At 58.4% G+C, this 23867-nt stretch overlaps 2 protein-coding genes and 1 long non-coding RNA gene across 3 annotated transcripts; all 3 read right to left on the bottom strand.

Moving 5' to 3' along the window:
• Positions 1 to 16720: 16720 nt before the first annotated feature.
• Positions 16721 to 17378, bottom strand: LOC132334914 (uncharacterized). Its single transcript, XR_009488559.1, has 2 exons — positions 17321 to 17378; positions 16721 to 17029 (listed from the first exon to the last, which is right to left on the bottom strand). It is a non-coding gene; the product is annotated as an uncharacterized LOC132334914 (long non-coding RNA).
• A 132-nt stretch (positions 17379 to 17510) lies between these two features.
• On the bottom strand, positions 17511 to 19490 carry LOC132334630 (uncharacterized). The gene is made up of 7 exons (XM_059860731.1): positions 19370 to 19490; positions 19073 to 19201; positions 18693 to 18869; positions 18430 to 18585; positions 18167 to 18268; positions 17663 to 17765; positions 17511 to 17578 (listed from the first exon to the last, which is right to left on the bottom strand). The coding sequence occupies exons 1-7, from the start codon at positions 19478 to 19480 to the stop codon at positions 17511 to 17513; spliced, it is 846 nt and encodes a 281-aa protein (XP_059716714.1). The 5' UTR covers positions 19481 to 19490.
• Positions 19491 to 19642: 152 nt separating this feature from the next.
• Positions 19643 to 21405, bottom strand: LOC132334629 (uncharacterized). Its single transcript, XM_059860730.1, has 5 exons — positions 21223 to 21405; positions 20891 to 21039; positions 20419 to 20566; positions 19984 to 20171; positions 19643 to 19703 (listed from the first exon to the last, which is right to left on the bottom strand). Exons 1-5 carry the CDS (start codon positions 21352 to 21354, stop codon positions 19643 to 19645), a joined length of 678 nt encoding a protein of 225 aa, XP_059716713.1. The 5' UTR covers positions 21355 to 21405.
• Between the last annotated feature and the right edge of the window lie 2462 nt (positions 21406 to 23867).

The following is a 23867-nucleotide window of genomic DNA, read 5'->3' as shown; positions in this document are numbered from 1 at the left end:
AAGCAGTCCATTGCACCGTTCAACTTTCCCGGCAGCTGGTGCATGATAGGGGATATGATATATCCATTTAATACCATGTTCCCTGGCCCAGGTGTTGATAAGGCTGTTCTTGAAATGGGTCCCGTTGTTTGATTCAGTTTTCTCAGGGGTTCCATGTCTCCACAGGACTTGCTTTTCAAGGCCCCGGATCGTGTTACAGGCAGTGGCATGAGGCACAGGGCAGGTTTCCAACCACCCAGTGGTGGCTTCCACCATGGTCAGCATGTAGCACTTGCCTTGGCATGTCTGGGGCAGTGTGATGTAGTCAATCTGCCAGGCCTCCCCATACTTGTACTTGGACCACCGCCCACCATACCACAGGGGCTTCACCCGCTGGGCCTGTTTGATGTCAGCACACGTCTCACAGTCATGAATAACCTGAGAAATACTGTCCATGGTTAGATCCACCCCTCAGTCTCGTGCCCTCGTGGCATCTCTACCCTGATGACCTGAGGCATCGTGGGCCCATCGAGCTAGGAACAGCTCCCCCTTGTGTTGCCAATCTTGGTCTATCTTGGACACCTCTTTTTTTGCTGCCTGATTTACCTGTTCATTGTTTCAATGTTGCTCATTAGCCTGACTCTTGGGGACATGGGCATCTACATGGCGGACTTTCACAGGTAGCTTCTCCAACGGAGTTGCAATGTCTTTCCACTCATCAGCAGCCCAGATTGGTTTTCCCCTACGCTGCCAGTTGGCCTTTTTCACCTTTCCAGCCATCCCCACAGAGCATTGGCTACCATCCACAAGTCAGTATAAAGGTAGAGCTTTAGCCACTTCTCTCTCTTAGCAATGCCCAGGACGAGCTGAAAAGTCTTGAGTTCAGTGAGTTGGCTCGATCCACGACCTGTCGTGTGGGGCTCCATACAGCTGCTTTCCACTTACGGTTCATCTCTACAATGCTACAGGAACCGTCCGTGAAAAGAGCATAGCGTGTTTCCTCTGCTGGCAGATGGTTGTATGGTGGAGCTTCTTCAGCATGTGTCACTTGCTCTTGTTCCTCTTAATCAGTGAGATCAAAGTTTTCACCTTCCGGCCACTTTGTAATTATCTCCAAAATCCCAGGGCGATTCAGGTTTCCAATATGGGTGCGCTGTGTGATCAGAGCAATCCATTTACTCCATGTAGCATCAGTGGCGTGGTGGGTGGTGGGACCCTTTCTCTTAAACATCCACCCCAGCACCGGTAGTCGGGGTGCCTGGAGGAGTTGTGCTTCCCTGCCAATCACCTCTGAGGCAGCTTGAACTCCTTCATAGGCAGCCAAGATTTCCTTCTCTGTGGGAGTGTAGTTGGCTTCGGACCCTCTGAAGCTTCAACTCCAGAATCCCAGTGGTCAGCCTTGAGTCTCCCCAGGCATCTTCTGCCAAAGGCTCCAGGACAAGCCATTGTTCCTGGCTGCAGAGTAGAGCACGCGCTTCACCTCTGGTCCCGTCCTGACTGGGCCAAGGGCAACTGCATGAGCGATCTCCTGCTTGATCTGAACAAAAGCTTGTTGCTATTCAGGGCCCCAGTGGAACTCGTTCTTCTTGCGGGTGACCAGGAAAAGAGGGCTCACGATCTGCACAATCTGGCTGTACTCAGGAGTATGCATTCTCCAAAAACCCATGGCACTGAAGAAAGTTTGTGTTTCCTTCTTGCTAGTTGGTGGAGACATTGCGGTGATCTTGTTGATTACCTCAGTGGGAATCTGATGCCGTCTGTCTTGCCACTTTACTCCCAGGAACTGGATCTCTTGGGCAGGTTCTTTGACTTTGCTCTTCTTGATGGTGAAACTGGCTTCTAGCAGAATCTGGATGATCCTCTCTGCTTTCTCAAATACTTCCACTGCCGTGTTCCCCCACACAATGATGTCATTGATATACTGCAGGTGTTCTGGAGCCTCACCCTTTTCCAGTGCAGTCTGGATCAGTCCATGGCAGATGGTGGGGCTATGCTCCCACCCCTGGGGCAGTCGGTTCCAGGTGTACTGCACGCCCCTCCAGGTGAAAGCAAACTGAGCCCTGCATTCTGCTGCCAGAGGAATCGAGAAAAACACACTGGCAATATCAACAGTGGCGTACCACTTTGCTGCCTTGGACTCCAGCTCGTACTGGAGTTCCAGCACGTCTGGCACAGCAGCACTCAGCAGTGGAGTCACTTCATTTAAGACCTGGTAGTCCACAGTCAATTTCCATTCTCTGTCAGACTTGTGCACAGGCCTGATGGGGCTGTTAAAGGGTGAGTGGGTTTTGCTGACCACCCCTTGGCTCTCTAGCTCACGGATCATTTTGTGGATGGGGATCACAGCAGCTCGATTTGTCCGATACTGCCAGCGGTGCACCGTCGAGCTGGCGATTGGCACTCATTGCTCTTCCACCTTCAGGATTTCTTCTGCAGATGGGTTTTCTGATAGTCCAGGCAAGGTGTTTAACTGCTTAATGTTCTCTGCCTCTACAGCAGCTATTCCAAAATCCCATCTGAGTCCCTTTAGGTCTTTGTAATACCCATTCCAGAGAAAGTCTATGCCCAGAACACACAGGGCCACTGGGCCAGTCACAATAGGATGTTTCTTTCACTCTTTCCCAGTCAGGCTCACCTCGGCTTCCAACAGGGTCAATTGCTGTGATCCCCCTGCCATCCCGGCAATGGAAACAGGTTCTGCCCCCACATATCCCAATGGTATCAGGGTACACTGCACACCAGTATGAACTAAGGCATCGTATTTTTGCGGTTCTGATGTGCCAGGCCATTGGATCCACACCATCAGAAGATCCACTTCTCCCGTGCCTCTCCCTGGCTAGAGGCAGAGCCCCTCTAACCCTGGGTATTATTTCTTTCCTGGGCATACATGGCAGAGGTTCCTTCAAGGGGATCAGACAGATCATACTCAGCAGCTCGGTCATGGGAGGTTGAGGCTACCTTCACTCTACTGGAGTTCCCTTGATTAGTGTTTCCCTCCTTGAGTTGACACACTCGTGCTGCCAGGACAGAAGTGGGTTTCTCATTCCACCTTCCCATGTCTCTGCCCCATCGTCCTGCAGAAAGAACCACAGGTCAGCCCGTGGGGTGTACCCTCTCTCTCTAGCTGGGGAATGTTGGGCTCTGACTTTGGGGCCTGTGACTCACACTGCTGCAATGTGGGAACTGTTCCTCCTCACCTCCTCCTTCATCTCCTCTCTGAGTTCTTGGAGCACAGCAGAGACATGAGCCTGCATCGGGCCATTGATCATACTTGCATAATTTCTAAGCTTGTTGGCAACAGAGCCCACTGTCTCTCGGCTGGTATCGGCATTAATTGTTGCAATGAAGGTGATGTATTGAGATGGCCCCAGATTTGCCAGACTCTACCATATTTGCCCTGGGCACCTAACCCTGTTGGGGTCATTATCATGCTGTCCATCCCTCCCAAAGAGTACCTCCAATACTGCCACTTCTCTCAGCTGTTGGATGCCTTCCTCCCCTGTCAGAGGGTCTTCCAGCACATTCTATGGCGGTGATCCTGCATTCTCTCCCTGTGGACAAACCTCCCTCTGGCACTCATGAAATCTACTCCCAGAGGGAAAGGGAGCCTAACTCCCTTACAAAAATCTGATTCATACCTGAGTCCTGGGTAGGGGGTCCCAATTTCCTTGCCTCACCGCCATCCAGTTGCAGAGCTGGACCCATAAGGTCCCAGACCCAGAGTAACCAGATTGTACAAGCCTCATATCCCCGCTGTACATAGTCTTTGTGCAGATTACAGAGATTTTCATACATCAGGGATTCAGTGATGATCTCCACTGTTGTCTGTCCTGCGGGTTGTGAGGGTCCTCCTTTCTTATCTTCATCTGGGTGCTCTGGCTTCATCTCAGACCTCCTTGTTTCCACTGGGGCAACTGCTGCTGGCTGTGATTGCCTTTGCAGTTCAGCTGGAACCTGGACAGTTGTAACATCTGTGGGTTCCACTGCTGCACTATCAGACTCTCCCTCTTTGAGGCAGGGGAAGGGTTTTTCACCAGCTGTGGAAATGTACTCCTTCAGCATCTGGCCCATCTCTTTCACTAGAATCCCCACCCAACCTGGGTGGTTCATTTCTGAGATGGGCTCTGGGGCAGGGTCAGGCTCTGGGGCAGCAGCATCCCTTGTCTCTGGGGTAGGTGTCAGTGTGGTTATCCAGGTTAATCTTCTTTTATCTCTGAATGCTAAATAGAAGAGGCCTATCAGCAACACCAACCACTGTATGATATCTTTAGCATTTAGAGTGGATCTGAACCCTTTGAAAACTGGTGGGGCAGACCCAAAGAGCTGGGTGAATGGCTGGGAGAAAATTTCCCCCAGTGTCATTTCCTCACAGTAAGTACCATTATTAAAGTAACCCAAAAACATACACTTAGTGTCTGATAGCTCTGAATCCATGTGCCTGCCTTCCAGAGGAAGTTAAAAATCCATTAATTCCTCACCTTATTAAGCCATAAATCAAACTGGATAATAGCCACAGCAGCCTTAGTTATGATTACCCTGTGTTCCCAGGGATGGCCAGGCTGCTCCTGATGGGGCAGAAGGAAGAGCTCCAGGCCCTCTGTGAGGGTGACTGAGGGCAGTGGGCTGTCAGCAGGGGCTGGCTGGGTGAGCTGCAATCCCTGGGCAGGGAGCTGCAATCCCTGCCCTGGCTGTGGTGGGCTTTGCTCCTTGTGTGGACGAGGGGTGCTGTGGGCAGAGCACACAGAGATTTCAGGGATGTGGGCAGGGGGATTCATGGCCAGCACCTTGCAGCTGATCCCCTTGGCCCCTCCTCTCTTGTGGCCATGGCAAGAGCTGGGTGGGATGGCTCTGGCAGAAAGGTCTCCTTGGATTCCTGCACATCCAGGTTCTGACTGTGGCTCTGTTCCTGTCTCTTTCAGCCCTTCAAGGCCTGAGTGAAGACAACAGCCCCTCCTGCATAAGCATATTTGTTCAGGTGATGTTTGAGGGAAGAGCTGAACTACTTTCATCTGCTGGCTCAGAAGAACCAGTATCTCTTTAAGACCTCCAGATCTCTTGGAAGGTGAGACCACCTGGAGACCTGAGGAGATCAGCTGGAGCTCCAGGCACAGATGATGACTGGCATAGCTGAGCCTGTGGGAAGCTCCCATAGCTCCTGCCTTCTCTCTTGCTGTTGACAGCCCTCAGAACCTGCCCATCCCCTTTCTTCCCTCCCAGCTCATCCCTTTGCTTTGCCTTCCATTAATAAACAGTTTGGCTTCTTTGCTTTACCTGCATCTCTGTGGAGCTGGAACGATGCAAATCCAGAGCCCTGGGACACACAGGCCCCTCCTGCCATTCTCTTCCACACCGTGTTTTGTGCACAGACACAGAGGAACGAGGGCAGATCAGGCTGGAAAGGTCCCTGTGCTAAAAGTCCAGTTCCACAACGCTGTGGAGTTACAGATCTTGCTGAGCACCCTGGAGCCCCTGGACTTTGGAAGAGCAAACCTGAGAATGCTCTGAACCCAGCTGTGAGGGATTCCATGGCAAGCATCCATGGAGGGCAAAGGAGCTTGGAATGCTGGAAGGTTTCAAGAACAGCTTCCTGAAAGCACAGCAGTGCTCCATCCCTGCACAGGATCAGGAAGAGGGCAGAACCAGAGACCATCTGGGCTTAACAGAGAGCTTTGGGTGTGCCTAAGGGCAAATGAAGCAGCAGCACGGTGCCTGAGACTCGGAGGCGCGACCGTGCCAGTGCCCAGAGCGCTGTCAGGCAGTGCTGGGATCCCAGGTGTGGTTCTGGTCCCCACAACCGAGGAATGGCAGCCCCAGGCTCAGAGCCAGTCAGAAAGCCAACCAAGTGAGACCAGAGGGAGGGCACCCTTCCTGTTTCTCTTGGGCATGGCTGCAAAACAGCCCCTGCTGCTTCATCCTCCACCTGTGTTTGGGGTGTGCTGGTGGCAGAGCCAGCCAGGTTGTGCTCTGCCTTCCAGAGCCTGTTGGGAGCCAGCATGAAAAGCTCTGCGTGCACAGCCAAGAGTCCTGGAAGGTGCTGGCAAGAGCATCCTGCAGGAACAGGGCTCTGGGCTCTGGCTGGGAACAGCCTGGTTTTGCTGCTGTGACCGCAGGCAGGAGTTGAGGCAGGTGAAGAGGCAGCAGGCAGCTTGTGTTTGTAGAGGGCCTGGGGCTGCACCTCTGAACCTCCACCTGGAAACACACTTGGGGGAATACAAGCTAGAGCTGGAGTGCCTGTCCTGAAAGGACCTGAAGTTATTCAGCCTTGCCAGCTTTTCTTAAGAGTGTATTGGTGTTCCCCAGGAAAGCTACACATTTGGGGAAATGCCTTTGGAGGAAAGGGGCTTGCTTCTCAAGGAAAGTGCTTCCCAGGGAGCTCCCAGTGAGGTGGGAAGGGTGATCCAGGAACCATAGGCCTGGCAGCCTGAGCTTGCCACAGAAGAAGGTATTGGGGCAGATCCTTCTGAGTGCCATCCCCTGGCATGTGCAGGGAACCAGGGGGTCTGCTGGAGGGTGGGAAAGCTCTGCAGAGGGACAGGGACAGCTGGGGGTCCTGCTGAGGTGTTGAGGGCTTCTGTGTTGGAGTTTGGGGGTGTTGGTGTTGGTGGGGTGTCGGGAAGGAGTTATCTGCAAGGTGAGAGGTCTAGGCTGGAATCTGAGTCAGTTTGAAGGCAGCATCTGTGGTTAGGCACGACTTTGGTTACTGAGGACAGAAAGAATATCTGTGACTATTCTTGTTCATGGTCCTGATTCTCCTGCAGGGAACAAAAGGGGAGAGCTGTTCTTTACTGGCCACTTAGATATCTGTACCAGGGGGAGGATTAGCCCTTTTGCCATCTACTCATTTGTTTGGGCTACTTTTGTAACACTGAGTGGACTTTAATTTTTTGAGAGCTTTTATTCTTTAAGAGAATTAGGATAATATCATCTCTTCACAGAAAACCATTTGCAAACCAAAGAATGGCTGTTTTTTTACCTCTGTACAGTGTTATTTTAAGTGACTCTCAGTGGATGATGTTAAGGCAAATGAGTTGCTGCTTTGAGACAGAAAGCAGAATTCCAACTCTTCACCTTCTCAGGCCATCCCAATGAAGTTGGGAAGCTGCAAATTTTTGGAACTACTTGAGTTGAGCAACGGGAAGTAAAGCTTTCCTGAAGTGAGGATTCTTAAATGCCAGATTCTTCTGTGCCTTTGCCACTAAGGTGTTTTTGTGCTGAAGGAAATTACTTCAATGAGAAAATAATTTCAGCATGGAGTGAGAACTTCTGACCCAGACCAAGTGTTGCCAGCAGTTGCTCCAGGTGCTCCTGCCAACAGCCCCTACAGGAAGGAGCACAGTCCCTAGTGCACGTGGGCTTTGGCTCCCTCTGGCACAGAAGCCCCCCGGGGGCAGAGGTCTCTGGGGCAGGAGATGGGCACCAGCGCTGCCAGGGCTCGGAGGGTGGTAGGTCTGCTTGGGCAGGGACTCTGCCACACCTGCTGATGTCAGCGCTCCCCAGGCCCCAGGGCTCAGAGCAGCATTCATGCCCTGGCCCACACGTTCCATGTCCATGCCACACCCGTGGGTTTAGGATGGCCACCAGCCAGGACGTGTCCCAAGGAGGCCGAGCCAGCTTCCCTGGAAGGCCCCGTGCCCTTCCCAGTGCAGCTGTGTTGGCAGCCCTGGAGGCTCCTTCTGCTGCCCTGAGCCCACAGAGCAGGGCAGCATTTGCTGATGGTTTGAGCTGTTCCTAAAAACCCTGTCGGGCTGTCTTAGACACTTGGGGTGAGAGATTCCTTCAACCTGGGCCACTTTGGGTGGGCTGGGGGTGGCCCCAGGGCAAGGGGCAGTGTGTGCAGGGGCCCTTTGTGACACAGTGCAGCATGGGCACCGTGGCATAGAACAGGTGTCCAAGGGCCCTTTGTGACACGTGGTGACATAGGAGCTGGCAGTGACAAGAGCACACCTCAGGTCTCAGAGCACACAACGGGACAGGACGGGACAGAGCGGTGCCGTGAGGAGCCCCCACACAGCGCGCTCGTTCCTGTCCAAACCGGAGCCTTTCCAAGGTGTTATTCCTGCAGCTGAGCTCGAGGCCTGACCACAGGACTTGCCAACCCGTGGTCTCCCTTCTCTTCTGCAGGTGCCCTTGAGGGCAGAGTGTGGGACTTGGTGCCCCAGAGGCATCTCCCATCCCTGCTGCCAGTGCCCTTGAGGCCAGACCACAATCCTTGACAGGAGTCTCCTGTCCTTGTGGCAGGAGCCCTCGAGACCAGAGTGCAGGACTTGCTGTCCTGTTGCCTTCCTGAGGCTTCTTACTTGAAGGTGCCTTCCAGGCACCACTGCAGGACTTGCTGACTCTGAGCTTTTCTGAGGCATCTCTCCAGCAAGTAGCCACAAATCCACTCAGAGACATGGAGCAGAGACCCCTAAGAGTGCCCAAGCTGGCGTGGGTGGAGGAGGAGGAGGAGGAGGAAAAAGGCGCTGGAGCTGCTCCAGCACAGGAGACCAAAGAGGTGGTGCTGTTTGAGCTGCTGCAGGAGGGTGAGTGGCAGAGCTGGGCCACAGGGATGGTGCCTGCAGCCAGCCTGGAAACATCCCATCCCATCCCATCCCATCCCATCCCATCCCATCCCATCCCATCCCATCACATCCCATCCCCTGGGCCATGCCCATGGACAGGGGCCAGGCAGACACCCCGCAGTGGCCGTGCTCCATCCCCTCAGGCATCCCAGGGCTGTCCCCACCTGGGGAGCCCAGGGCTGGGCTGTGTTCTCCGGCCTCTCCTGCAGCCCCTCAGCTCTGGCTGCGCTCGTTCTTTGCCAGGTGCAGCCCTGGAGCGCACACAAGAGCAGGACCCCGCCCGTGGCCTCTTCCGCCGAACAGCGCAGGTACCTGCAGCCACCCCTACCTGGGCTGGGCCTGCTGTCACCGCACTTGGAGAATTCCATGCAACATCCCTGGCTTCTTGCCCTTCTCCTACAGCTGGTTTGCAAATTCATCAAGAGAATTCGGGAGGAAGAGACCAGCACCATGGGAACTGGGCTCAGAGCATACACGCATATCTTCAAAACCAAGACCAGTGCTGCCCTGCTGGATATGCTTGTAGAGGAGGGCTTTTCCAACCCAAAGCAAGTAAGCAGCCTGTGGCCAGGGTTTGATCCTCCCAGGAACTGCTTGGCTTCTCAAGCCACACCCACTGGTCACTGAAAGGCTTTGAGGCCATGGCAGTGTGGTGGGAAGGGAAGAACTTCTCTGGGGACACTGGGGACATTCCTCCTTCTGGCAGCTTTCCAAGTCTTCCTGTGCCTTCTCCAGGTGCCCGCCCTGGTCAGGTACATCCACCAGTGGCTCCTGGCCAATCAGTTTGCTGAGCACAGGCTGAACAGGACCCTGCTGGATCTCACAGAAGCACAGCCTGCTGACGTACTAATGACGCTGCTGCGTGTGGCCCCATCCTGTGACAGGTATGGGGCCCACCTGCCCAGAGAGCTCAGGGCTCCCCAGCCCATCAGCCTGTACAGCCTGTCCCAGGTGTCTGACCAACAGAGAGTTCCAGGGCCCTCTGGCTGCTCCCTTTCCCAGCCCTGGCATGTCACCTCCCATGCCTGCTGCCATGCTCCCTCCCTGCCCCTCAGGGGTCTGTCCCCACAGGGCTGGGCTGCCTGGGTGCTGCCAGTGAGGGACAATGGGCAGAGGCAGAGCTGGCAGCTGGCTCAGATCCCCACTGCTGCCCAGGCCACCGTGCTGTGTCTGAGACCTCCCTGAGACGGAGCTCTAACCCCACAGAGCTGCCATGGCCATGTGGAAGACCATCATGTGCTCGCCCAGGACTGCGGAACCAGTGCTGCTGATCCTCCTGGATGTGCTGGGGAGCTGGCCAGAGCACAGCACGTGCACCTCTGATGGGGACGAAACGGGTGTCTTTGCCCTGGCTGTGAGTTTGTGTAACTGGCCTTTGCTGGCCCCAAGGCCACCTCTCCAGCAGCTCTCCATCCTCCTTCCCCCACTGCATCTCCCTGCCTCAGGCGCTGGCCTCAAACCTGGCCCAGGGGCAGCTTCAGGCCTGCCAGGCCCCATGCTCCCCCTGTGTCTCTCTGGGCCTCTTCCTGCCAAGCTCGGGCCCTGCCACACGGACACCTCAGCACTGAGCACTGTCTCGGGTGGCTTTGTCCTTTGCAGGCAGCTGTGGTGATGTGGAAGATCCTCCAGGTGCCCTGTGTCCCACATATGGTGACGGTGTATTTCCCCCGCCTCTTTGTGCATCTGCTCCTCCAAGTGCTCTTCAGCACTCTGGATATGCCAGAGGAGGTCATTACCTTCTGGAAGGGATGCCAGGAGCAACATGGCCTTGCCACCAGCCCCAGGAGGTGCTCCATCCTACTCCTCCTGTCCCTGCCACGTGACCTGGGAAGGAGCCAGTGCTCCCAGCGTGACCTGGGCTTTGGTCTGCACGCAGGTTTGCAGTGCAGACCCTGAAGTCCCTGCTCTGCCGAACGCAGCACGAGGATGTGGTGGTGGCAATGGAACACAATTGTGGCTGGGACATGCTGCTGTGTGCTGACACCCACCACTGTGCCGTGAGTCTGCTGGCCAGGTGAGACCCCCTTCTCCCCACTGCCTCTGACATTTGTGCTCTGTGCCCAGGGAGCTCCACACAGATCCTGTGGTTGTGGGCCAGAGGGTCTTGTCACCGAGGGACGGCCAAGCAGACTGGAAAAGGCTGGGAGAGGAGGGTGCCCACAAGGAGCCGCCTCCCAAGTAGTCCAGGGCCACTTGCACAATGCTGGGGAAAGACCAGACCTGTGTGTGTCAGTCCTGGCGGAGGTTTGTGGCCCTGGCCCACAGTCTTGGTTACTTTTTCTCCTGCCAGGGAGATGTCCTGTGTCTCCATCCCCTTGTGTTCCCGGATCGCTCGCTACCTGCTCCGGCTGCTCAGCACACAGGAGCCACGCTGGGAGCTGCCTGCCCTGGCGTTCCTTGTGGAGGTGAGCCTGATGGCCAGCGCTGCCTTGCTCAGCTGCCTCCCAGTTCTCTGCCCTTTCAGAGCCACAGCTGCCTGGGATGGAGCCCGTGCCCTGCGCTGCGGCCTGGGCCCGGCCCTGTGCGGTTCTGAGCTCCTGCCGGCCGGGTCCGCTGTCACTGCCCTGTGCCTTTCAGGTCCTCGAGTGCCTGGACTTGAGTGAACGCAGTGCTAACAGAGTCCTGCAAATCTTGTCAAGGCAGCTGCAGAGGGAGTGCAGAGAGAGGCGTAGCCTGGCGCTCAGGGCCCTTCTTGATCTCACTGACAAGCCCTCAATGGTGAGAAGGGGGCAGTGGCTGAGGCTGAGCTAGGGAATGCAGTTGCTTGGGCTTGGCTGGCCTTTGGGAGCTGGGGCAGCTGCTCCCAGCTCTCCTGCCTCCTGCTTCAGCTGCCCAAGTGCTTCGGGACAGGCCTTTGGCCTTCAGGCCCTGCGGCAGGAGGATGGCATTTCACAAATTTGTGTTCTGCACAGACCAAAAAAATGTGGAGCCTGACTGAAAGTCTTGTGGAGTTCCTGTGGGACACAGATGGAGAGATAGTTATCATGACAGTCATGCTACTCAGCTTTATCATCTTGGACAATGACATGCTGATGCCCAGCCCCATCACACTGCAGCTGGTTGAGGCGCTCCTGCCACTCTTTGACCACGTAAGGCTCGCTGCCCCCAGCCACAGCCACTGGGTGCTACCCGGACAATTCGTGCCCTGAGGATTTGCAGGCCTGCGTCAAGCTGAGCCCCATGCAGCCGATTCTGAGGTCTTTTTTCCTTCCTTTCAAACAGGACAATAGCCAGGTGCAGGTAATCTCCATACTGCTCTTCCGAACACTGGTGACTCATCCAGCAGAAAAGGCAAAAAAGGCCCTGAAGACACCCCTGCGCCAGAGCCTGCTGCCACTCTTCTTCCACTGCCATGATGAGAATCGTCTTGTGGCACAGGTGAGGACTTGTGGGCTGCTGCTGTCGCCCTGGCAGGGGGCTCGGCTGCCTCCTGCCCTGGTGCCTGCCAGGCTGCAGCCTCCTCCAGGCCTTGGCAAAGGGACACGGGTCCTGCGCCCTGGGCTGTGGGGTCATCTCCTCGTCTCTGCTGCTCTCCAGGCTTCACAGGAAACGCTGCTTTGTGTGGCCAAGTTTCTGAAGAGGAGGGATCTTGAAAGACTGCTGAAGAACAAGAAGCTGTGGAAATTCACCGAGTGCCTGGTAAGGATGGCCTGGAAGTCCCAGCATCAGCCTGGAGAAGGCCCCCGAGGGCGGTGCTGAGAGTGCGGGGCGGGCAGCTGTGCCCCTGCCCGCTGCTGCACGCTGAGGCCGCGCGGGCTCCTCTCAAGGCTCCCGTGGGCCCAAGCCAGGTGCCCGTGGAGCCCCGGCCCGGCGGAGCTGCGGGGCGGGCCGGCACCGCGGCTCCCCGGGCAGCAGCCGGCCCTCTGGCCCCTCCCCTCGGGAGCCCAGCGCCAGCGGCTGCTGGCCGCGCCTCAGGGCTGTGCGGGCAGGGGAGGCTGGGGCTGGGCGCAGGCAGCGCCCGGCCGAGGGGCTGAGCCCGCGCCAACCCTTCCTTCCCTCCCGCCGCTCTCTCCAGCTGGCAGAGGACAGGAGCGGAGCGGCCGAGCACCTGCGCCGGGCCCTGCGCTACCTGCAGAGCCCACAGGAGCCCCTGCGAGAGGCGGCCATCAGGTTCATGGGTGAGCCACGAGCCCGGGCTCCCTCCCCGGCCCGCCGCAGCTCGGCCCCAGCCCCGCCTGCTGCCCCAGCAGTGCCGGCCGGGCCCGGCGCCGTGGAGCCCCGGCTGGCCTCGGCGCTGCTGCCGCCCTCTGGCAGCCGTGCCCTTGGGCGGCAGCGTGCGGCCAGGGCCCGGGCTGAGCCCTGCCGGGCCAGCAGGCCGTGTGGCCACAGCGCCGGCAGCGCCGCTGGCAGGGAGCTGTGCCACTGGGGCCGTGACAGGCTCTGTGTTCACAGGGATGGCTGGGCAGTACCTGAGGGGGAAGAAGGAAGAGCTCCAGCTCATCTGCACTGGTGAGTGAGGGCAGGGGGCTGGCAGTGGGGGCTGGTGGGGGCAGCTGCAAGCCCTGCCCCGGCTGCAGAGGGCTCTGCTCCCTGTGCGGACGAGGGGCAGTGTGGGCAGAGCACACAGAGATTTCAGGACCACGTGGAGGATTCGTGGCCAGCAGCTTTGGGCTGGTCCCGTTGTTCCCTGCTTCCTCCTGGCTATGCCTAGAGCCGGCTGGGACGGCCCTGGCAGGGGGCTCTCCTCGCGTCCCCAAAGATTTGGGATCTGACCATGGCTCTGTTCCTCTCTCTTTCAGCCCTTGAACACCTGACAGAGGACATCAGCAGTGCTGTGTCAGACATGGCACTTCAAACATTGTATGTCCTCCGGGCACTGCAGAGTGAGCGATATACCCTCTTCCAGAGGCTGCAAGATCAATTCTGCAGGGCATGGAGGACACGGCCTCGTCTGTCGGGGCTCGACTGGCTGCGCTGCTGGAGCTCTGCAGAGAGCTGAGCCCACAGGCTGTGTCTGCTGGAGCAACCTGAGCCAGCGGGAATTTTCTGTTTCTTTAAAATTGTTCTTTTATTCTTTTTGTTTTTTTTCTTTAGTCTATGAATATAGAATGTGTTATAATACACAGACTCCCAGGAGTTTTCTTTTGCTGGCAAGGGTTAGCAGGGCATAGGGGAAGAGGGGGAAAAGGGTGCCTGGGCTCAGCCAACTGCCCAGACGTGCAGTGTAGCAGGGAAAATGGTCAGAAGGCCCTTGCCCTTTTTCTGGTTCTTCTGAAGCCTTTGTGCAGGTGACAGAGCGGCTGGGCAGGGGCCGGAGCTGCAGGGATCCCTGCGAGAGCGGTGCCTGGAGATGGCCACAAGCCCTGTGCCAGCCAGGGAGGGCCATCTGTGTCCTCCTGCCCGTGTGCTGCTGGCTGGATTGCTGAGGGCTCCGAGGTGCCTCTGGCTGGGGCTCCTCTGGAGCTGCTGTGGGGCTGTGGTGCTGCTGCCGGGCAGGTTGGCTGGGATGGGGGAGACCCTGAGGGGACAGAGCCACGAAGGGATGAGGGGCTGGAGAAGCCCTGACAGGACACGGCAGTGGGAAGGCACGAGGGGGGATGTGTGAGGGAGTGGGTGGCTGTAACATTGGCAGGGGGAGGGAATGGGTTGGAGACAAAGAGACCACTCACCCCAATGTCCATGTGGCAAACAGAGAATGTTTATTCTCAAGCCCTTCCTTCTAAAGGGCCTTTGAAAAACCCAGTCTGGATAATTTCATTACTCTGATCTCTATGCCCTGTCAGATTCTGACCAGTGAAATGCTGCAGCCTTGGCAGAGATGTGACTGGGTGAGGCCCCTCTCAGTCAAACCAGGGGCTGGTGCATTCACACAGTACCAGCCAGCCTGCACTGTGACACACGGCAACAGAGTGCAAGGCACCGCTCCGGGTGCTCCCCAGGAACCTCAGCTCTGGGAGCACTGTCTGCCCCAAGCTCCAGGGGCTGCAATGGGAGCCAGGCTGGGCTCTGCCCTGGGGCCATCCTGCAGGGACAGCTGGAAACAGGGAGCATTCCCTTGCCACAAAGAGCCAAGCCAGGCCTGCAGGGCAGCTGCTCCAGCCTGGACTGCACTGTTGGTGCTGTGCTCTGGGCTGGGGCTCCCCGCACAGGGCACTGGACTGGTGTGCCAGAGGAGACAGAGAAGCTTCAGCTTCAGCCAAACTGAGGGGGGTGCGTGGGCTGGGAAGAGTGGGCTGGGGAGGCTCAAGGGGATTCACAGAGCTCATCCTGCTGAAAGGATGAGGAAAAGGGAATAGGAACTCAGCAGTGAGCAGAGCTGAGGGCTGGAGAGTGGCTCTGAATGACACTAAAATCCCACTGGACCTCTGAGACATTGCTGCTCCTCAGCCAGTCCCAGGATGAATTCCTAAGTCTGGGGCTCCCTCTTCCTTGTGGTGAGGGGGCACCAAGGAAGGCAACAGTGTGATAGAGACTGCGATGGGCTGGGAGCTCACTGCGGGAAGAGAGCAGTTGGGAAGTAAAAGGCAGGCAGTGGAGAGAACTGTTCAGAGAAGGACTGAGCTTCAGCTAGAGCAGGCTGCGAAATGTAATTTGGGGTCACCCCAGATTGATTTCATTTCAGAAGTTATTGAACAAGTTTTTTTTTTTTGGGGGGGTGTCATGTTTTCCCTTGGAGGTGTACACTCTGCAAACTTGAGCTGTGTTGCCGAAATGCTCAAGCAAGTCTGTGCTACAGGTCACACCATTTCTTCTTTGGCTGATTCCAGCCCAGTGCTGAGCTCCAGCAGAGCCCTGGCAGAGCCCAGAGCAGCCTCAGCACCCACAGAGCCCAGCTGCAAGGAGAGACACCAGAAACTGCCTGTCACCTGAGGGCTCCTGTCCCCTTGTGCCAAGGCCTGCGGTGCCCAGGCCATGCTGGCTGTGCCCAGAGCTGCCCATCCCTGCTGCCTTTGGGAGCAGAGCAGGAGGACAGGACATGTGCCCAGCCTGCAGCCAGCCACGGCACATCCAGCCTTCAGCAGCTGCCCAGAGCCAAAAAGCAGCTGGGCAGCCAACTGAAGAATTCATTGCATCTGCCCCAGCAAAGGGGGAACCCTTTGTGCCTGGCCAGGCCATGCCATGCTCAGATCTGGGAGCATCCCCATGGCTGTGGACTCACCTGCAATTTGGGCATGGAGCCTGGCTTTGAAGAAGGTGCCAGAATCAAAGTCCATCATCTTCAGCTGGCCAGGCTGAGGAAGAGATTGTCATCCTTGAGGTTTTCCTTGGTGTCTCCAGCAGCAGCCCCACCAGGTACAGCTTCTCCAGGGGCTCCTTCTCTTTCCCTGGGGCCAGACCAGGCTGTCAGGGCTCTGCCCAGGGCCCCAGCCATCCATGAACCAGACAAACACAACCAGCGGGGATGGTGGCCACCAGTGCTTGCCACACCAGGTCTCCAGCTCAGCTCCAGCCCAAGAGCTGCGTATTCCCTTCTGCTGACCCCTGCTCAGAGCTACAGGCAGGACAAAACCAGTCTGGTATGCTTTGCCACTGATTGCCAAGAGATGTGTGGAGCTGTTACCTGCCAGGCCCCTGGATCCAACTGTGCACATGGATCTCTCCCATCTTCTAGGGCAGAGGAACACCCTGCACCCAAGGATGACAGAAAAGCTCTTCTAAGGATGGCCTGTCCAAGGGTTGCATGGACAAACACCCCTTAATGATGTCCTGGCACTCTGGGGAGAGAAACCAGAAATCACCAGTCAGCCCAGCGTCTGATGGCCAATGCTGCAAGCGCTGCCCGTCTGGCTGTGGCCAGCAGCTCGGGTCCAAACACAAGCAGGTGCCTTCTGGGCAAGGGAATGGACTGGCATGGGCAGCGATTTTCCCTGGTGAACCTGGGAGGAAGCTGGGCAAGTGCAGAAGATTGGGATAACTCCGGCATGAGAGAACTTGAGGTGTGTCCCTGATGATGCTGCCAGCACTGAGAAGGAACAGCCAAGGCAAGCGCTGGGAGCAGACACATCCTGCCGCTTTCTGCTCTTCGACGGACACGGAACTCACTTGTTCCCCCAGCTCCAGAAGACTTGATGCAGAAACAAAAACGTTCCTGCAGGACCACCAAAGGCCAAGGGGCTTTTGGCCACTTTCCCTTCCACACCACTTCTGGGCAACTTGCTCAGAGGAAGAACTCTTTCTTCCCCTCTTCCCTATTGGCCTGAAGACACTCTGCACCAAGAGAAAGCTCCCGGACATTGGCGTATGACAACAGCAATTTAATGTTCCTATAGAGGGTGGGAAAGGAAGTGCTTGCAGAGGAGAGGTGTTCCCCGCAGGTTCAGGTGGCCCCAGCAGACGCAGCCTCCCGGATCACTTCTCCACGGCGCCGCAGCAGGACACTCAGCCACGGTGAAACAGGAAAGGCCGCGACTTCCAGAGCTGGCGGAGTTGGTCTCGCATCTTCTGGAGTCGGGAGGAGGGAATGCTCTGTACAGCTAAATTGATGTACAGAGTTTGAAGTGCCAGGCATGAGACGGTAGGGCTGGTGTCATCCGTCATGTCCTGAAGGGCTGCAAGAGAGAGAAACAGAGCCACAGTCAGAGGGTGGATCTGCGGGGACCTGGGCAGAGCCTCCTGCCACGTCCATCCCACACAGCTCCTGCCAGGGCCTGGAAGAAGCAGGACAGAAGAAGGACGAGCTGGCAGCTGCTGGCCAGGAATGTCCCCCAGGCCCCTGAAGAGTGTCTGTGTTGTGGACATGCTGCCCTTGGTGCGCGCAGGTAGCGGAGCCGCCCACGGGCAGGCCAGGGAATGCAGCTGCCGATGGCAGCCCCCGCTGAGAGCCTGCAGGCCTCACTCACCCATGCAGATGATCCGGAACTCTGGCTGCTGCCCTGTCAGGTAGCGCCCGGCGATCCCTTGGGAACACAGAGTGAGTCCTGCCTTCAGAGCCACAGCTGCCGCACACGGGTGCTGCCAGCCCTGAGGCCACAGGGCCTGCTGGCCCGGCAGGGCTCAGCCCGGGCCCCTGGCACAGGCTGCCGCCCCAGGTCATGGCTGCCAGAGGGTGGCAGCGGTGCCGAGGCCAGCCAGGGCTGCAGATGCCTGCGCCCAGGCTCCTGTTGCCGGTGCAGAAGGCGGTGCTGGGGCCGAGCTGCGGCGGGCTGGGGCGGGGAGGGGAGGGAGCAGAGCTTGGGGCTCACCAATGAACCTGACGGCCGCCTCTCGCAGGGGCTCCTGTGGGCTCCGCAGGTATGGCAGGGCCTGGCGCAGGCGCTCGGCCGCACGGCTCCTATCCTCTCCCAGCTGCAGAGAGTGGCAGGGCATGGAGAGAAAGGGTTGATGAGAGCCCTGCCCCAGGGCCGGGCGCTCCCTACACCCTGCACTGCTCCCCCTGCCCACACAGCCCTGAGGCCTGGCCAACAGCCGCAGGCGCCAGGCTCGGGATGGGGCAGAGGACCCAGTGAGCCATGGTGCCGCCCCGCAGCAGAGCCCAGCTGGCTTGGGGCTCCATTGGCATGAGGCTCGGTCAGAGGAGCCTGGAGAAAAGCCCGCACGGCCCAGGAAAGGGAGTGGTGTGTGGGGTGCAGGCCGCTGCCCCTGCATGGGGCACTGGGCAGGGGCCACAGCTGCCAGCCCCACAGACTGGGTGCCATGGGCAGGCGGCTTCTCCAGGGATTTGGCTGGGGATTCCAGGCCGTCCTTACCAAGCACTCGGCCAACCTCCACATCTGATCCGTCTTCAGCAGCTGCTTGAGATCCTTCCTCTTCAGGAACCTTACTGCAGAAAGCAGCGTTTCCCGAGAGGCCTGCAGAGCAGCAGAGACCCAGAGATGGTACCGCAGCCCAGGGCACAGGACCCGCATCTCTGTGCCGAGGCCAGCAAGAGGCTGGAGCCCATCAGGTGCCAGGGGGTGGGCAGACAGCTGAGCCCCCTCCCACGGAGACACCAGAGGCCAGGAGGCCTCACCTGTGCCACACGCCCGTTCTCATCGTGGCAGTGGAAGAAGAGCGGGAGCAGGCTCTCGCTCACATGCTTCTTCAGGGCCTTTTTGTCCTTTGCCACTACCAGCGTGATCACGTCTTGGAAGAGGCGAATGGAGAGCAGCTGCACATGGCTGTTTTCCTGTGGGAAAGGAAGTAAAAGCCCTCCGCATCAGCTGCTCCAGGTCCCGCTATACCCTGGCCCAAGGCAGCATCCAAGTGCCCATGGCTGGGGGCACAGAGCCTCACATTGTCAAAGAGGTGCCAGAGCGCCTCAGCCAGCTGCAGGGCGATGGGGCTGGCTATTGTGAGGTCTTTGTGCAGCAGCAGTAAGCTGAGCACAATGAGGGTCATCTCCACGATGTCTTCATCCGCATCCCACAGTAGTTTCCCAAGGCTTTCAGTGAGGTTGAACATGCTTGGATCCTGTGTGCAAAACAAGGCTGGGCCACCCCACGCTGCTGCTGCAGGGCTCAGAGGCCGAAGGCCTGTCCCAAAGCACTCGGGCAGCTGAACAGTGACCTTGGAGAGCTGGGAGAGCACAGCTGCCAAAGCCCAGCTGAGCCCTAGGGGCTGCTTGCCCCAGCCCCATGCTGCCAGCACAGCTTCAGCTGCTGCCTCCTTCTCACCATCGAGGTGAGCACCACGAGGCCGCGGAGCACCACGCGACGCATCTCCGTGGACTCGCTCTGCAGCTGACTTGTGAAGATCTCCAGGACTTTTTCGCCACATTCGCTCAAGTCCAGGCAGTCCAGGACCTGAAAGGCACAGAGAGCAGGTGCAGAGGTGCCCAGGAGCTCAGAAGCACACAGGGCCGAGCCAAGACAGCAGCACAGGGCACGGGCACTGTCCCGGGCAGCTGCGGCTACCAGAGGGCAGAGGGGTGGGAGGCAGCTCAGCGAGGCAGCGATGGCCATGGGACTCACCTCCACCAGGAACGCCAGGGCGGGCAGTTCCCAGTCTGAAATGCCTTCGCTGAGCAGGTCAAAGAGGCAGGATGCCATGCCGCAACACCAGATGATGGAGACGCGGCGCATCTCCCTGGCGGGGAGAGAAAGGCACCATTGCCCCTGAGCCAGGTGGGCAAACCTCTCCCAGGGCTGACTCACAGAGGCCTGGTCTTCTCCCAAGCACCCAGGGGGTGCTTTGGGAGGCGGCTATTCCCGGGCACCCTCCTCTGCCAGCCTTTTCCAGTCTGCTCATCCCTCCCTTGGTGACAAGGCCCTGCCGCCCATGACCACAGGGACTTTGTGGGGAGTTCTGGGCACAAAGGAGAGGGCTGGGGGGGAGAACGAGGTCTCACCTGGCCAGAAGACCCAATGCATAGTGGTGGGTGTCAGCACAGAGCAGCGTGTCCCAGGCACGCTTGCGTTCCATTGACACCACCACGTGCTCATAGCGCATTTGGCAGAGCAGGGCCTTCAGGGTCTGCAGTGCAAAGCTGTGTGCACAGCAAAGCCCAGGTCACGGTCAGGAGCCCTGGCTCCTGCCCTGGGGGCATGGGAGGGATGGGGAGACTGCGAGGACTGGCATGGAGCACCTGTTGGGGTTGGTGGCGAGGCCGTGTTCCTCCTGGCATCCCTTCCAGAAAGTCTCAACCTCTTCTGGCATCTCCTGCGTGCTGATGTAAGCTTGGAAGAGCAGACGCAGAAAGAGATTGGGGAAATACTCCAGCACGACAGGGGAGCGCCAGGTCAGATTGAAGACTCTCCACAGTGCCACGGTTGCCTGCAAGAAATAAAACACCCAGAGACAACGCTCAGTGCTGAGACATCCATGTGGCAGGGCTCCAGCGTGCGAGGGAGAGGCCAGGGGAGACACGGGCCGAGCAGCCGGCCTGGTGCCCCTGAACCCTGCCCCTAAGCCAGGTTTCAGCCCAGTGCCCGAGGCAGGGAGATGCAGCTGGGGGAGGACAGAGAGCTGGCTGCTTGAGAGGCGGCCTGGGGGCTGGCAAAGGCCGGTTCCAGAAACTCACAGCCAGGGCAAAGACTCCTGCATTGTCCCCATCAGAGGTGTACACGCTGTACACTGGCCAGGCGCTGAGCGCGTCGAGGAGTAACTGCAGCGCCAGCTCCGCAGTCCTGCTCGAGGACATGATGGTTCCCCACATGGTCGCGGCAGCTCTGTGGGGTCAGAACTCTGTGTCAGGGCAGTCTAGGCCACAGCCCCGTGGCCTGGGCAGCTGCAAGGGCCCACGCCGGTCCTCAGCCCTGGCTCTGCCCACTGCCCTGGGCTGGCAGCGGCCAGCCAGCCCACGTGGGTACAGGCCCTGAGGGGCAGGGAAGGAGCATGGCCCCAGGCTCAGGAGCTGATGTCCCAGCACTGTAAAACAGAGGAGCCAGAGGATCCTGGAACTCCCCGCCCCATCTGGCAGTCAGCAGGGACAGGCTCTACTGGGTGACGGGCTGGTGAACCCTAAGCCCTCAAGGCACGTGGGGCTGCCCTACCTGTCACACGATGGGGCCCAGCGCAATAGGGTGATCATCACGTCCGAGGGGTATTCCTCGGTCAGCTCCAGAAGGGCCTCGTCCAGCCTGTGCCCAGCAGACTCATTGGCCGTGAGCCACTGGTGGATGTACCTCACCATGGCGGGCACCTGCAGAAGGCACGGGAAGACTCGGAGACCTGCCAGAGCAGCAACTTGCCCAGCTTCCCCTAAGAAGTGCTTCCCTTCCAACCACATTGGGCTGGGCCTCAAGAGCCGAGGGAGCCCGGCAGAGCTGGCTCGAGGTGCCACAGCAGTGCTGGGGCGATCGAGCCCTTGCCCCAGGCTGCTTACTTGCGTTGGATCGGAGACACCCTCCTCCACAAGCAAATCCAGCATGGCAGCACCGGTCTCAGCATTGAGGAACAGAAGGTCCGCCAAGAGGCCGGTGCCCACACCAGCGGTCTCTTCCTGCCAAAGGCACATGATGGAGTCACAGAGGGTCTGCAGGAGAAGGGCAGGAAGGGAGGGAGCATCCATGGAGCACTCCAAGCCTGGTGCTTGGCTGAGCAGTGACAGCAGGCCCAGCCCAGGCAGGGATGGCCGCAGGTACCTGTGCTGTTCCGCAAAAGCGGCCAGGGGCGGCTTCCTGCTCTTGTGTCCACTCCTCAGCTGCATCTGGCAGAGAGCGAGCACAGACAGGGCTGAGGGGCTGCGGGAGAGGCCGGAGAACAGAGCCCAGCCCTGCGCTCCCCAGGCAGGGAGAGCCTCGGCATGCCCCGGGGGATGGAGCACAGCTGCCAGATGATCCAGCCCAGCTTCTGTCTTATCCATGGGCATGTCCACAGGGATGGGATGGGGCCAAGCTGGCTGCAGGCTCCAGCCCTGCAGCCCAGCTCTGACACTCACCCTCCTGCAGCAGCTGGAACTGCTCCAGTTCTTCAGGCTGCTGTGCTGAGGGAGCTCCAGCCTCTTCCTCCTCCACCCAGGCCAGCTTGGTCATGCTGGGTGGTCTCTGCTCCATGTCACTCTTTGCAGTTATGAGTGCCTGCTGAAGCAGAGAGGCCTCGGAAGAGCTGAAGATGAGCAAGTGCTGCAGTCGTACCTAGAAGGCACCTGCAACAGAGGGGCCTTGGGAATGCTACAGGACAGTAAGTCCTGCAGTCTGTCCTCAAGGGCACCAGCAAGAGAGAAGTCTCTAGAAAGAAATAGGACTGAGAGTCCCGCAGTCTATCCTCGAGGGCACTGGCCGCAGGGATGGCAGATGCTTCGGAAATGCTCCACGTCACCGAGTCCCGCAGCCTGGCCTCGAGGTCACCTGCACAGAGAACCCCTCGGAAAAGCTCCGGGTCAGCAAGGAATGAGTTGGCTGTGTGGGGGCTCCTCACTGCACTGCTCTTTCCCGACCTGTCCCGTTGCGTGCACCGAGCACTGTGGCACGGCTGTGTCACTGTCAGCACATATATCACGACGTGTCACAAAGGGTCACCATGGAACACTCTCTCCCTTACCATCCCATGGTGACCACGGTGCACTGTGTCACAGAGAGCCCCAGGACACACCCCCACCCCACCCAAACTGCCCCAGCTTGCATGGAAGACCTTGCCCCAAGTGTTGAATACGCAGCTAGCAGGAACTTTAGGAACAGCCAAACAAGAAGCAGCTGCTCCTCTGCTCTGCCTGCTCAGGGCAGCAGAATGAGCCCCCATGGCTGCCAACGGAGCAGGGCAGGAAGGGCACCGGGGCCTTCCACTGGCCATGCCACGGCCCCTTTGGGACCAGTCCCGGTGCTGGGGGGCCCGGCCCACTCACAGGGGCGTGACACAGACACGGGCAGGCATGCTGCTCAGTCCCCTGGGGCATGCTGCCATCAGGAGTCCCTGAGGAGGGGGTGGGCATTCAACTCCCTCTCGGAGGAATTGGTGGCAGCTCAGCTTGCCAAGTGCTTGCCACATCATCTTTATGTCCTGCTCCATGCTGGACTGTTCTGTGTTCATCTTGCTCACCTCCTCATGGAGACCCTGACACAAACCCATGGCCTAGGACCCCTTATCCTTCCATTTGGAGCCCATCACACAGCCAGGTCAGCAGGGATGGATCCAGGCTCTGTGCTGGATCATGGAATCCCCTCTGAATGGCAAAGACCTGCGGCCCTCTGGCAGTGTGAAGCCATTCTCCTGTTTGTCCTGGCCCTCCAGACACTTGTCCAAAGCCCCTCTCAGTCTCTCTTGGAAGCCCTTTAGGCACTAGAAGAGGCTCTAAGGTCTCCCTGGAGCCTTTCCTTCTCCAAGCTGACCACCCTCAGCTCTCACCCTTTCCTCACAGGAGAGGGCTCCAGCCCTGGGAATATCTTCATGGTCTCCTCTGGATTTGGTCAAACAGCTCCATGTCCTTCCTGTGCTGAGACCCCAGGGCTGGAGGCAGCTCTGTGTCACAGCACATGTCGCAGTTGAGATGGCCACCATACACAGAGAATCACCACACAATATCAGAAAGCTCCAACCCACACACTGTAACACCTCACCTCTTTAGAAGGCTGCAAGCATCTGCCCTTCTTCTCCTTCAGCCCAACCTTTCATAGTCCTCCTGTTGATGCACTGCACCTGTGTGCCCTCTGCTCCCTTTGGTGGTTGGTCAGTGCCCCTGGGCACTCCAGAGCTCATTGCTGTCAGTGCTGCTCACAGCTGTTCCCAGTGGGATGAGGCTGGGCCCAGCCCCACTCCCAGTCACCACAAACTGTGTGCCTACAGCTTTGCAGATGTTCAGGTCTCACCCTGAACTCCCTGTCCTTCTGCCCACGCTGTGTGATCAGCCCAGCACATGGTTGGTTTCTGGGGGTGAGTGCACATGGCCAAGGCATGTCCAGCTCCCACCCACCGGTATCCACAGCTCCTCCTTGGCAGGGCTGCTCTCAATCCCTTCATCCCCCAAGCTGGACTGATGCTGGGGGTTGCCCTCACCCAGGTGCAGCATCAGCACTTGGCCTTGTTGAACCTCAT

This window comes from Haemorhous mexicanus, chromosome 16 (genome assembly GCF_027477595.1).
Source record: "Haemorhous mexicanus isolate bHaeMex1 chromosome 16, bHaeMex1.pri, whole genome shotgun sequence".
Classification (NCBI taxonomy): Eukaryota; Metazoa; Chordata; class Aves; order Passeriformes; family Fringillidae; genus Haemorhous; species Haemorhous mexicanus.
This window is presented reverse-complemented; position numbering and strand designations above follow the sequence as displayed.

Coding starts and splice junctions, on each gene's coding strand:
- LOC132334630 (XM_059860731.1), bottom strand. CDS start 19,480: ATGCGCCGCGTCTCCATCATCTGGTGTTGCGGCATGGCATCCTGCCTC. Junction 19,202..19,369: donor CCCTGGCGTTCCTGGTGGAG/GTGAGTCCCATG, acceptor TGTGCCTTTCAG/GTCCTGGACTGCCTGGACTT. Junction 18,586..18,692: donor TCTGGCACCTCTTTGACAAT/GTGAGGCTCTGT, acceptor CCTTTCCCACAG/GAAAACAGCCATGTGCAGCT.
- LOC132334629 (XM_059860730.1), bottom strand. CDS start 21,354: ATGTGCCTTTGGCAGGAAGAGACCGCTGGTGTGGGCACCGGCCTCTTG. Junction 20,567..20,890: donor TGGGCCCCATCGTGTGACAG/GTAGGGCAGCCC, acceptor CTGACCCCACAG/AGCTGCCGCGACCATGTGGG. Junction 20,172..20,418: donor CAGGAGTCTTTGCCCTGGCT/GTGAGTTTCTGG, acceptor TATTTCTTGCAG/GCAACCGTGGCACTGTGGAG.